This window comes from Nymphaea colorata, chromosome 1 (genome assembly GCF_008831285.2).
Source record: "Nymphaea colorata isolate Beijing-Zhang1983 chromosome 1, ASM883128v2, whole genome shotgun sequence".
Classification (NCBI taxonomy): domain Eukaryota; kingdom Viridiplantae; phylum Streptophyta; class Magnoliopsida; order Nymphaeales; family Nymphaeaceae; genus Nymphaea; species Nymphaea colorata.
The window spans coordinates 33555222-33569083 of NC_045138.2; the positions used below are offsets into that span (position 1 = coordinate 33555222).

Sequence of the window (13862 nt, forward strand, 5' to 3'; positions counted from 1 at the left end):
CTTCTCGATGGAGAGATGAACCCAAAAATTTCAGTCTTCGGACTAGCCAGAATACTTGGTGGTGATCAAACTCAACCAAATACCCTCAAAGGTGTAGGAACCTAGCGAGTGCTCTTGCTCAATGTTATGAGATGGGTTCTGCACTGGGACATGATTTAAATGTAAAACAATGAGAATTAAGGTCAAGTGGTTGGTTTCCTAAGTCAAATATTGGAAGCTGAGAAAGGCAGCGACGGACCAATACACTGAATTAAATTTTACACATCAAACAAGTTAAGAAAACCAAAACAGGACTGCTTTCTGTCCATAATAAGTCCTAAAGTTAGTTACCATGTCTATTTCATAAACAAAAAACGGTTTAATCAACTGATAATATAACAAGCGAGAAGCATGTCCTACAAGTTTTGCCAAGTTCACAACTGTTGATTTTGAAGATCGAAAAGAACCTATATTAGTCACTTGATGAATATTGTGCATACTCTTTCCCTTCTAATAATGCCAGAGTAAGAGTTCATTTAATCTTTGAATCTGCAAATCATGTGCAGATCCAGATAACAGGTTCCATTCATGAAGCAAACGGTACCTTTGAAATGCCTTCAATCTCGAATCGGAATGGCACTATACAACAAGTTGAAGTCCAGTCCAGTCAGCAATGATCCTGCTTGTGTGCTTGACGCTTTCGATCATGACTGATTAGTCATAGAAACTTGATCACCTCGAAGCATCCCCAGTAACCATATTGACAACACTCTTCTTATTGCACCTTACACCAGTATCAACCGAACTAACATATGACAATAGATTCAGCAGAAGAAAGTACGGCAGCACCAGTAAAGATGCGTAAATTACATTGTGAAAATGCTGGGTTGCATCTTAAATCTCCCCTGAGTTAAGACTCATGCGAACTTCGGAAACAAGAGATTTTTACATTTATTGTTCTCACATCAACAATTTGCCTGAATCATGACTGTAAACTAATGAGACCCTGAAATCTGAAGTCGAGAACGACAAACGCCCTTTATCATTGGAAAATCTGCTTTTAAAGACAAGATTTTACACCGGTCCTGTTTGGAAAGAAGATCTAGTGTTACACGATGTTACAAGGCTCGTTTATTCACTTATTACTTAACTGTCAGCATAATTTGACTTGAACGTCAATGCAATTACTTCAGACAGATCTGCACTCCCACGATCAATTAAATACCAGATGCAACGTTTGTTTTCTCCTGATTAAATTTAGATGCAACCGATGGTAAATTTCTTTAAATATTTTGGCACACCTATAACTGATCCCATAGGCTTCCCTGATTTCTAAACAATACTGACAGACCCACGCCGTCATGTATCGTGAATCTGAAAAATATAAATATACACCAAATTTGAATGGTAACAGGCATATTATAAGGTATGGGAATCTTGTATTTAACTGTTTGAATTATATAGAAAAAAAGGTTAAACGAAGCACTTCAAATTTAAGCTGGTTCTTGTTGTACAACAAGAAGGGAAGATATGCTTACCAAACAACCACCGCTATAGCTCAATAGTGGCGACGAAGACAACCGGTATTTGTCTATACCGGTGCTTGTTTCCGACGCTATAGCCACTTATACCGATGACATTATTCCCCGCTAGATCAACTTCTACCGGTGCTGTTTGTCGCCGTTGGAAACCTTCACCGCTGTAGCCCTATAACGGTGATTTTTGCCACCGGTATACATTATTGTAACTAATCATGAAAACCAGCCGAAAATACAGCCGGTTATTTGGAGCGCACGCCCAAGACCGCGAAGCGTGCACAACCCTGGCAGACACACTAGGCATGCACCTAAGATGCCGGCCTAACTCTCAGCTCTCTCACTCTCTATCAGTCTCCGTCTTGTGATTTTTAACACTAACAGCTTTGAGGGTTAAACAAATTTATCTGTCTAATAAACTGTTTGTTTATTAAGAATCCACTTCACATTTTGATTTCTGCACCGGCACTCTTGACTTCCTAATATGAGCTAGTTTGTCATTCTAATTGCCTTCATTGTTCGAAAGTTGCAGTCCACGTTATTTCCTATTTCAGTTGTTCAATTTCCTTTAGCATTGAAATTACGATTATTTAAGTTTGTAGAATCTTGATCAGTTACCCTCTACCTGACAAATGCAAGGCGCTTGGAGGAATTCATGTCGAACACGGGATTTTCTGCGGGTGTTTCTCGTAATATGATTGCACAGAAATGTTTTGAGGAATCGACCTCAGTTTGATGCTTGAAATCTTGGATGCCAGTGGTATACCTGATCATTCAGCAATGCTTTTGAGGTTCCTGAGATATCCTTCACAGCAAAAGCGCGCACGATCAATCCAACAACCACCATTCACCTTTGGTAGCTATATCATTGCATTCTTCATATTGCTGTCCAGAAGCATGTTTGCACGAAAAAACTCCATCAAAATTAATTCCCCTCTAGGAAACAGAAAGGTCCCTGCGACAGATAGATTATGGATCTCAAACCAAACATATAGTGACCATGAACCACATAGATTTTTACAGAGACCAACATGAGTATGTCTAATATTTAAACAGTTTAACCTATAGCTTAAAATGTGAACTAAGAACAGACTAAAGAATACAAGCCTGGTTTATGTTACCATGTACGCACAATCCTCATGAATGAAGTTCTGCTAGGAACCCGAATAAGATTAAGTAAGTCTGGCAGACTTAACCACCCAGATTTTCAATCCCTTTTGTACATATCTCTAAGTCTCACTCAGGGCCAAAACCCATCATTGATACGCAAAACACATCAATAGCAACCACAAACAAAGAATGGAACTTGCAATACTGTTGATTTTAGAATGTCTCAATGGAAATTAAGTCATATTATGGCCGAACACAACTAGCTGCATCAATTGGATTATGATGGCCTATTCAGTAAGCATCATCAACTTATGGACTAACAACAATCTTTTTCAAAATCAAAGCCAGAACCTTACCAAGAGTAACATTGTCCACGAGTTAATGTAAATGAATTATGAAACAAGATCAATGGTAAATTCTCACGCATCCTTCCAACTTCATCTTTCCTCAATGTTATAAATAACACATAACTATGGTACAGGAAACGTCACATGACCAAAAAATCAATGCATCATCTATCAAATGGATAAATAGAATACGTAGTTTACCTTGATCTATGATTTCAAAATTGCAAAAACAAGAGATATCATAATTAAAAACTTAAACGTTAAACAGACAATTTTTGTATATATAAGAAAAAACCTAGCTATTGTAAACAGAGGTTCAAGAATTGAAAAAGTTGAAAACAAATGCAACTGAATCCGACCAGGTTTTGGTTCCTGATAGTTTGATTGAGCTGTGGTTCAGCATCAATCAATAAAATTTGGTTGATATTTAAGACACACATAAAACGTTGGCAAATTGCATAATTTAGGTTAGAACGACCAGTAAAATTACTCCCAGTACTTAACAGTTATCGAAACAAATAAGTTCTTATTATGTATGATTACTCCTTGGAATCTTCAATAACTTAATCATAAAATTTGAACTTCTATAAAATCTTTTATAAAAAATATAGACCCAAATAGACCCTGGAAGTTCTGTGCTAGTTTACATGAAGTCATCCTATATTTTACCTTCCGCTTTAAATGTGTAATTAATGTCTTTTAGGAAGCTTAACGTTCAAGCTTAAAAACTTTAAAGAACATCAAGTGAATTGGACAATTTGTTGGTTGGCAGATGAGCATCTTGGACATCAACAAGGCTAGTTTGGGGGTGACAGACAGCTTTGAAGGGCGGGCATCTTGGACTGTTCTTGGTGGACAAGCATCCTTCAAGCTTCTATGTGTGTATGTATGTTACATGAATGGTTACATGATTGATTAGCTACTTATGATGAATTGGTTTTGAATTCTAGTATGAGTTATTAGTAGAGAAGTTCACAAGCCAAGTTCGAGGGATAGAGAATCACTTTATAGTTTATACTCACTGGTTAACATGGTATATCTAATACAATTTGTAGCACATAAGATTGTAGAAAAAAAAGGAAAAAGAAAAACAGAAGGAAGGCTTCAGCTGAGAAATCTATATTGCAGCTGGTTGACTTTGGTTATTTTAGCATATATCAGTTCCTTTTCTTATTTTTTTTGCTTTTTTTATAATTTCAAATGAAGAAATTCTCTCTCAACACAAAGCCGAAACCAACACCAGAGGATGAATTCCAAGAATCAAATGTAAAATTTGGTTGAACTTTCAATGAACAGGCAACGAGGGTTTTTTTTGGCCGGGCATCTTCAACCTTCTTCCTTTCCATTCTTTGGCTTAGCTTTTAGCTTGAGCCTTGTTGTACTTTTGGAAATACCGATGTGAGTGGAGGATGTGTGAAAAATGCAGCTGTGCAGCTTGAAGACCAGAACCTATCCTCTCATCTCCTTTCTTAAGAACATCGGCTGCACTTCCATTCTCATCCCCATCTTTAGGCATATTATTTCTATGTTCAAAAATAGTGCATAAAGATTGCTATATCCGTGAAGGAATCCCAAGCATAGGATAAATTTAGCTCTTACTGTATAATGCATACCAAAAGAAGTCAATCAGCAGCACATTTGATGAAGGATTTCTACATGGTTACTCGTTTGGGAAACTATGTCTACTACACAATTCAAAGACCGAGCTACAGAATATCAATCTTTAATATTATACCTCTTCTGTGACGACGCCATTTTGGACAAAGTATTGACAGCCATTGATAGGTCAGCCTCCATCACAGCCACCTCCACACATAGACCCACAACATGCAAGAATATTGTTAACTGACAGTGAGGTGCTCTACAGGAAAAGACAACTGTAGTTAGTAAACCGAACAAAAAAAATAAGGACCAAAACTGTGGCGGCAAAAGCGAGTGGCTCGATTCTCATTCAATTGTTGATTTTCCTAAATCCGATCCTTAAAAACCAGAGCAAGTCAAGGTCGGAACCCTAGGCACATCCCCACAACAATCATGCACACTACAAGAAGACCAAGTAGAACGAAAATCAAAACCCTTGTGATTGCTTTTAAGATCAAACTCTCTTCCCCGTCTGATATTGAATTAGAACTTTCCTATTTCAATTGTCCCAACCCAGCTGTCTTGAGGTCATAGTCCTTGAGATTGTGAGTGGGCAGAGGATGACAAGGCCAAGGTTCCAAGACATCGAGCATCCCAGCCCGAGAAACCCTTACTTACTTTTCTCCTGTTTGAGGTAGCCATCCCCGACTTTAACATGAGCGTCTGGAGACAAAGAAGTTATCGACTGTGATCACGTACTGGCTCATCCGTTTAAGGAACGCATTAAGGAAGAACCAATGGGGGAAAAAGAAAGGGAGCACCGCTCAAGGGCAGACAGTCTGAATCCGTTGATGCACAAAAGCGCCATATCCTGCATCAACGATTTCCATAAGCACCACAAGAATAAGAAAGAAATCTTGAAAACTTGCCATGTTCGAAATATCCAAAATCCAATAAAAAACACAAAAAACATAAAAATAAACACTCTGGAAACCCGCCCCAGAAACCGTAACTCACCTTTCTCCCGTTCGACGTAGCCATCCCAGGATTTAACATGAGCGTCAGGAGGCGACGCTCACAGAAAGTTATCGACTGTGAGCACGTACTGGCTCATCCACCTGAGGAAGGCATTTGGGAAGAACCAATGAGGGAAAAGGAGAGGGAGCACCGCTCAAGGGGAGAGTGCGAATCCAATGATGCACAAAAACTCCAGATCCTGCGTCAGAGATTTTCAAAAGCACCAAAAAAATAAAAAAAGAAATCCTTAAACTTCCTCTGCTCGAAGTATCCAAAATGAATCCAATAAGGAGTGCAAGATGTGAAATAGACGCTGTCGAAACTCGCCCAGAAACCCTAACTCACCTTTTTCCTGTTCAACGTAGCCATCTCCGACCTTAGCACAAGCGTCTTGAGGCAACACCCAAAGAAGTTGTCGACTGTGAGCGCTAGGACATAACCAAGCGTGTTCTGGCCATCATCGATATCCCCATACTGGTTCATCCGGCTAAGGAGGGAATCAGGGATGAACCCTTACCCTTCGTGTCCATGTTGGGGGGAGAGAGAGAGGGCACCGCCCAAGGGGAGAGCGCAAAGCGTTTCATTGATTTACCGCCTGAAATCAGAAAGATCTTCAGGTATGAATAAACAAAGACTCCCAACTTTAAAAAACAAATATTTTGATGCTTAGTTAGCAAAGTACAAAATATATAAAGATCTTTCTGACTTTAAAATCTCCACCGACCTCCCTTCCTTACATGTACAAAAAGAGGAAAAGTGGTGGCAAAAGCCAGTTGTTCCAATCAAATTTGTTTATATATAAAGATGCAAAAAATGAACGTCCATTAATTTTCGATTTTCTGTTACTGTGTCTTGTTGAAGAAGACTACTTATATGTATATATATCTGTCTATTACCAGAACTTGTTTTAAATGAGACTGGATTGTCAATTCATCTTTCTCTTCCTTCCATTTTTTTTTTAAGTTTTCTCCTTACACAAACATTTTCTTCACCATAGAATTGTCGATTTCAGAAATATTTATTTTCTTTGAAAAAACTTTATAGTAATATTAAAAAATGAAAAACTGAAAAAATAGGGAAAACTGTTTTTTTTTTTTTAAATAATTTGATCCATTTTTATTACACTTTCCCCATTTTTAGTTTTTCTCCTTTTTAATGTTAACATCACCATGGATAGAGGATGTAATGTTACACGGCCTTACAAGTCCCGTTTATTCATTTATTATCTAACTTTCTGCTTAATTTCACTTGAACATCAGTGCAATCACTTCAGACAGATCTGCACCCCCACCGTCAATTAAACACCAGATGCAACGTTACTTTTCCGCTCCTCAAATTGAGATGCAACCGGTACTAAATTTCTTTCTTTAAATTTCTCGGTACACCTGTAAGATCCTACAGATCAGTTCCCCGATTTCTAAGCAATCCTGACAGAGCCATGGCGTCGTGTCTCGTCCATGACATTAGCGTGAAAAATATAATCACGAGAATGTACAGCTTTTGAATTTCATAAAAAAGTCATAAGCTTTTGAATTTCATAAACAAGTCATACGCTTTTGAATTTCATATGGTGGTCATACTTTTGCTGTCAACTATCGGTCAAGTAGCTAGGGAACTTACGTTGAAGTGTTCCAGTTTGAAATTGCGACCCTTCCATGCCTTCTTATAATGTTCTTGCAAGTTGAAATGTGACTCTTCCATCCCCCACAGAAACTGGAAGTGCATCGCGGTCGTTTCTCTCCAACTGTAAACCTAGCTGGAGATAATGGTAAGAATCCAGCTCCTCTTCGAGTTGCTGCCAGCAAAAGTGTGTCACTGCAGAATAGAACAGCAGTTTCATTCATGCAGAACAGAACAAAAGAAATGGAACTTAAAAAGCGCCATGCACCCAGCTACTGAGAAGTAGTTCTGCATGAACTTGGGACTTGGTTCTTCCTTCACCAAATTGTTGTGGACTAGGTCAATCTCCAATCCTACTCAACCAAGTCTGAGTGAACGGGTCTGATCATCATGGGCCTGGAAATACTTGAATCTGCTAGAGATGAAGACCAACAAGTGCATTAATGAGTCATCTAATCTAATTACTGTTGCAACAGCTAACCATTGTTAGTAGAACAGGGTGGGTCAAATCTGCAAAGGTCAGAGGACAAGGCTAGCTGTCCAATCATTTACTTTATTTATAAATATTTTGGTGCACATGCCATTCCTCTACTTCCTTCCCTGCTTTCTTTTATTATGTTCATCGAGTGGAGCCAACATCTTTTGATATGGAAACCTCCACGAAATGGAGTGGCGTAACGGGTGCAAAATTGTTGCTGCAGCCATGGCTGAGAATCCTCCTCTGTTTCTTGCTGTTTTATTGCCTACTACATGCCCACCTGTGTTCTTCGGCAGACTCTCTCTCTTCGGGACAATCTCTCACTGGAAACCAAACTATCATTTCTTCAGGAGGGATCTTTGAACTGGGTTATTTCTCACTTGGCAACCGCTCCAGATATTATATAGGCATCTGGTACAAGAAAGTCCCAGTCGACAACCTTCTGTGGGTTGCCAACAGAGACAGTCCTCTCCCAGACAGCAAGGCAGAGTTCAAGATCTCAAAGGATGGGAACTTGGTCATTCAGGCGCAATCAAGATCCTTGGTTTGGTCTACCAACCTGACTGCAAAGTCATCTTCAAGAGCTGCCGTTCTTCTAGACAATGGCAACCTTGTGTTGAGAGATCATGGCAGCTCTTCTAACAGTGTTGTATGGGACAGCTTCAGTTACCCCACAAATAGTTGGGTGCCTGGTCAACGCCTAGGACTAAACAAGGCAACCAAGTACAATCAGGTGCTTACTTCATGGAAAAATTTACAGGATCCATCTTCTGGGCTTTACTCTCTAAAAATCGACCCAAATGGAACAGCCCAGATCCTTCTACTCTGGAAGAGGACCCAGCAGTACTGGACAACTGGTCTTTGGGATGGTCATATTTTCGGTAAAGTGCCTGAGATGAGAGGCTCGCCCATCAACTTTCCATTTACCTCAAACGAAAATGTAAGTTATTTCACTTATATAGTAAAAGTGGAAAACGCCATATATTTTAGGTACGTGGTCGATTACACCGGACAGGTCAAGCTATTCATATGGGCGAAGGGTAGAGTACAGTGGTTAAATTTCTGGGTTGGGCCCGCAGAGGATCAAATCTGCAGTGTCTATGGCCTCTGTGGAGCTTTTGGGGTTTGTAATCGGGAGAACTTGAACCACTGCCAGTGCCTCAGCGGGTTCGAGCCTGCATCTTTTACAGATTGGGAACTGAATGATTGGTCTGGAGGGTGCAGAAGGAAGAAAAAGTTGGGCTGCGGAAGCGACCAGTTTGCCTTGCAGACGGGGATGAGGCTTGCTTCCAATGTCAGTGTTGCGACGGTAGCGGAAAGTGCCGAGGGATGTAGATCGGCTTGCTTGAAAGCTTGTTCATGTACAGCCTATTCTTATCAGCACAGCAAGTGTTCCCTGTGGAAAGGAGATCTTTTCAATCTACAACTGTTGTCTGATGGCAGTGGAGACGATATTTACATTCGACTAGCAGAGTTAGAGACACTCAACAATGAGACCACGAAGAAACAGCAGCCCACTGCCCTGATCAATAGAGGTGCAATTGGAGGTAATTTGCACGCTTGAATGCGTTTAATTAGAGAGACCGAGAGAGATGGAGAGAGGAGTTGGCCCCAATGGCCTAATACTGCTTGCTGATCACGCATCCCACCCGATAGATATTTGATTTGCATGGTTCCGTTCTTGAAGTTAGTGAAGAGAGAAGCAGGATAAGTAACCATGGTCGTCATCGTCAAAATATTAACCATGACAATGCGTTGCCTACGGCCAAAAACACAAGAAAAAATATTTTGTTCTATTTTTTCCCCTAAATATCAAGTACCTTTTAAGATTGATATTGTAGATTTCTTAGTGTTAATTTATAATGTACTAAGACATGACCATTCCATGCGAACCATATCAATGTAACTGTTTTTGTGAACAGACGGTCATTACTATCCTGAAGCAAGCTCGGGAGCACCAGTCCTGCATATTTCGCTCCTTATAAAAGGAGATATATGTTTTTTGTGCAAAGTGCAATGAAAATTAAGATGCAGGAACAAGCAAGTGCTTTATCATGCACTTACTAACAAAGCAATTAGACTTCTTTTATGCGCTACTCTTGTGGACTAACCTACACCACTTTCTGTCTTATATATTTCATCGCAGGTGGTGGCAGGAAACACTGGCGAGTTACAATTTCCCTGACTGTTACTCTGGCGGTGATGCTATCTGCTGCCACAGGAGCCTACATTTTCTGGAGGTGCAAGACTAAAATAATAGGTGACATTCTTGTTTGGAGATTTTATATGGCTTAATCTCATAAGAGATATAATTGTCTCAGAAGTCACAACGGTTTTATTCTAATGTTAGAGCAAGAAATCAAGCCAAAACATGGCCCTTAGAAAAAAAAGAAAATCTAGCATATCTTTTGTTAATTTGTTTTCAGATTATGAATGTGTTTTAGATTGCTTCTTCACTTATTCCTCCACGTTAGATCAATTGCTTATACACACTAAAAAACTTGATCTTTTAAGTTCACAAATTCTACTGCAATCTGATCTTTTGATGCTTTAAGTCTCAAAAACTGTAGCGGTGCAGAAAGTCATTGTGCACAATGTATGATCTGTTAATGTAGCATGGTGGCATGCATCCAAAATCGGGGGTATCAAATGAGTGAGCTAATAATGTAAGCAAATTACTTTATTCTTGGGGATATTACTTGATTAATTCACGCCATAAAATTGGATTGATCTATTGCTTCGCCCTTTCTATTTATCTTCACATTTTAATTTTCCGGGTGCAGTTACCTGAATGTGTAGGAATGAGTGCCATTGTCATTTCAATAAAACCTTCAGTAGTCTTAGTCTTACATAGCGTCGAAGTTTTCCTCCTTTATGCGTAGATTGATGTTCTTTAGATGTAAAATGGGTTACCGGTGCACGAAGTGAAGAGAAAATCTTTGATCTAATTGGCACAGGAGAAGGGGAAGAGAGCAGAGGGCAAGAGCTACCGATGTTTGATCTGGGAGATATCATGGCAGCAACCAACAAATTCTCTGAATCAAACAAGCTTGGACAGGGAGGCTTTGGTTCTGTTTATAAAGTACTCTTGCTGCTCCATAATCCTCTCTCTCTCTCTCTCACACAAACACACACACAGCAGTGATTTGTTTTAAGTAATACCTAACGTCGCAAACTAATGGTATGGCCGTTGGATTGCTATATAAGGGTAATCTTGCAGGAGAGCAAGTGGCTGTGAAAAGGTTGTCCTTGGAATCAGCGCAGGGGCTCGAGGAATTCATGAACGAAGTGAAGTTGATAGCAAAGCTTCAGCACAGAAACCTGGTTGACCTTTTAGGGTGCTGTGTCGAGGGAGAAGAGAAGATTTTGGTCTACGAGTTTATGCCCAACAAAAGCCTCGACAAATTCCTCTTCGGTTAGCCACAAGTGCTCCTTACCTTCTTCTGTTTAGCCACAAGTACTCCTTACCTTCTACCTCCTCTCGCATGAAAGGACTTGCAAGTTTCAGAAACAAAGGACTTGAATCCCCATTCCATAATATCAAAACCTGAACTATACACACACACACACACACATAGACACCGACACAGAGAGAGAGATTTAAAATACAAAAGGAAAAGTTGACGTTTGAAAGTATATTACAAGTGTGTCAAAATTTAGCTTCACCACGTACCCTATTGAATTTTCTGCGTAACAGAAGCTACCATATTACGGTATTAACTATTTTCCAAATTCATCATGTGTTTCAAGTCGTCTCACTTAAACCTCAGTTTTTCGTTGATCAAGGAAACAAACAATCTTGAGATTATACTCTTTAAAATTGTTAGCCGGAAGAGTCAAATTTGATTCAACTGCAGTTTTTCCGCAAAGATGGGCTGACTGGGGTTTCTCCTGGATCAAAGTGGATCAGCCTGCCCCATTGGTCGGTCGAATCGGGCGGGCCCCTGCCCCGGAACTCAGAAATGGCTTTCCTTCCATGGAACGCCTAAGAAAGAATATCAAGAACGCGAAATATATAGATGAAAATGAATTAGAAAAGCGCTTTTGCGCTTATTGAAGTTTTATCTGTAACATAGATTAACATTAAGCTTCAGGGGCATTTCGCAAGAGATCACATTCCTACAATTAGTTCCATGGTAAGAACATCAAGAAATATGAATACTGTTCATCAGGAAAACCACTGTTCGGCCGATTGACTTGAAATCAATTATGCTTCTCCATCTGTATTATTTATGATCAAAGCAAGTTCCCAATTTTCAAAAACTGCAGGAAACATTTCCGATCTACTGTCCACGTGTAAACGTATATCGCAGCAAGACTTTGTTTTTTAATGTTCATCCAGAATGAACTGTTGTAAACAATGTGCAGATCAGACATTGGACCCGCCGTTGAACTGGGAGAAACGCTTTGAGATAGTGATGGGGATTGCTCGTGGGCTTCAGTATCTCCATCAAGAATCTAGGCTCAAAGTGATCCACAGGGATCTCAAAACAAGCAACATTCTGCTCGATGGAGAGATGAACCCAAAAATTTCAGACTTCGGACTAGCCAGAATTCTTGGTGGTGATCAAACTCAAGCAAGTACTGTCAGAGTTGTAGGAACCTAGTAAGTGCTCTCGGTCAATGTTATGAGGTGGGTTCTGCTCTGTGTCTCCCAACACTCCCCAAAGCCCATGTATGACTTTACATCGTTGATTAAAATGCGTGCAGTGGGTACATGCCGCCAGAATATGCATTGGAAGGGCGCTACTCCGCCAAATCTGATGTCTTCAGCTTTGGAGTCATAGCCCTCGAGATTGTGAGTGGGAAGAAGATGACAAGTTTCCAAGATGCAGAGGACTCCATGAATCTATTAGGACATGTAAGTATGTGCACCCCTTTTCCTCTTTCTCTCCGTTTTATTAAGTCATGAACAGGCATCATGGTCTACGTCGGCTTCACTAGCTTACACACTATGTCAGTGTAAAAGCACATAAGCTGTTTGCTCATATAGACCCAACAAATGCAGGAGAATAAGCTTTGAGGATCTATTTGTAAACACTGTATCAACGAGTTGAAATCATACATGGCAGCAACTCCTTTTTGCCCTGTAAAATACACATATATACCTAGTACAAGGATTTGACATTCATGATCTAGATTTTTCGGCTAGTATGTCCCTCTCCTGTAGTAAAAGCTTGATTTAGGATGTGATAGAGGTGTTTGGCTGGAAAAGTTTTATATATATATATATATATATATATTACTTATTTACAAAAGTAAGATGCCTTGGGATTTTCTGACCATTGATAGTTTATGCACCAAAAATTTTGTATCCGGTGATTGATTTTGATATACGTGAGTTGTACTATACAGGCATGGAAGCTATGGAATGAGGGCAAGGGATTGGATCTCCTTGATCCATTATTAGGAAAACGATGCCAATTATATCAGGTGATGAGGTGCATCAATGTGGGCCTGCTGTGTGTTCAAGCGAATGCAACCGATCGTCCAAAGATGTCCTCCATTGTCCTTATGCTAAGCAGTAGTTTCTCTGCAACTCTGCCAGTACCTAAGCAGCCAGCCTTTTCTTACAAAGATAGACATCGGGAATTGGGTTCATGTCCTATGGGAAGTGAACCATCGACAACCCCAATTTCAATGGTGGAAGCCAGATAATAGTCAAGAATACAAGAATTGACGGTTTCAGAGGATCGTTATTGGTTTTGATGTTTCTGAAATAATTGGACCAAATTTGCTGCAAAATATGATACTCTTTGTACACACACACACACATATATATATATATATATATCTTAACAGAATTTGGATGCATCTAAATAGTCACCGTTTTGTGATTCCCCAGTTTCTTTTGAGATTTCATTCAGAAAATCTAATGGACAAGGTTAGATGAACATAGGTCATTCACGGGCGGCCCCAACATAACCGGGAAAAGTAGAGGCTGGAAAATGGATTCTGAGCATAGCCAGTTGAGAACCAACAGGACATGCCTTGTGGAAATGAGATAAAAAAATCCTAGTTAATCTGTCTTCAAGAAAAAAAATTACAAATCTTATTTAATAATCTTAATTATTGAAAAGCAGCATTTCAGCAGCAGCAATTGGGCTCGCGGGAATTCAAAGGGGACCAAATAAGCACCTTAGCACATTGAAATAGCACAAAAATGAAAAACTTCTCTTTGAACCAAACGGTAGA

At 39.7% G+C, this 13862-nt stretch overlaps 1 protein-coding gene and 1 long non-coding RNA gene across 2 annotated transcripts; one reads left to right on the forward strand and one right to left on the reverse strand.

Annotated features, from left to right (window-relative positions):
- Window positions 1-987: 987 nt before the first annotated feature.
- On the reverse strand, window positions 988-6144 carry LOC126409708 (uncharacterized). Its single transcript, XR_007572315.1, has 6 exons — window positions 5915-6144; window positions 5570-5768; window positions 5231-5423; window positions 4707-4832; window positions 2281-2469; window positions 988-1064 (listed from the first exon to the last, which is right to left on the reverse strand). It is a non-coding gene; the product is annotated as an uncharacterized LOC126409708 (long non-coding RNA).
- A 2317-nt stretch (window positions 6145-8461) lies between these two features.
- Window positions 8462-13419, forward strand: LOC116255817 (G-type lectin S-receptor-like serine/threonine-protein kinase At4g03230). The gene is made up of 7 exons (XM_031631851.2): window positions 8462-9214; window positions 9814-9927; window positions 10625-10749; window positions 10875-11082; window positions 12036-12273; window positions 12378-12528; window positions 13023-13419. Exons 1-7 carry the CDS (start codon window positions 8563-8565, stop codon window positions 13323-13325), a joined length of 1791 nt encoding a protein of 596 aa, XP_031487711.2. The 5' UTR covers window positions 8462-8562; the 3' UTR covers window positions 13326-13419.
- The last annotated feature ends 443 nt before the right edge of the window (window positions 13420-13862 follow it).

Bases quoted from the DNA above. Each gene is read 5' to 3' on its own strand.
- LOC116255817 (XM_031631851.2), top strand. From the start codon at position 8,563: ATGAGAGGCTCGCCCATCAACTTTCCATTTACCTCAAACGAAAATGTA. The intron at 9,215-9,813 runs GTAATTTGCACG...ATTTCATCGCAG, and splicing joins CAATAGAGGTGCAATTGGAG to GTGGTGGCAGGAAACACTGG. The intron at 9,928-10,624 runs GTGACATTCTTG...TAATTGGCACAG, and splicing joins GTGCAAGACTAAAATAATAG to GAGAAGGGGAAGAGAGCAGA.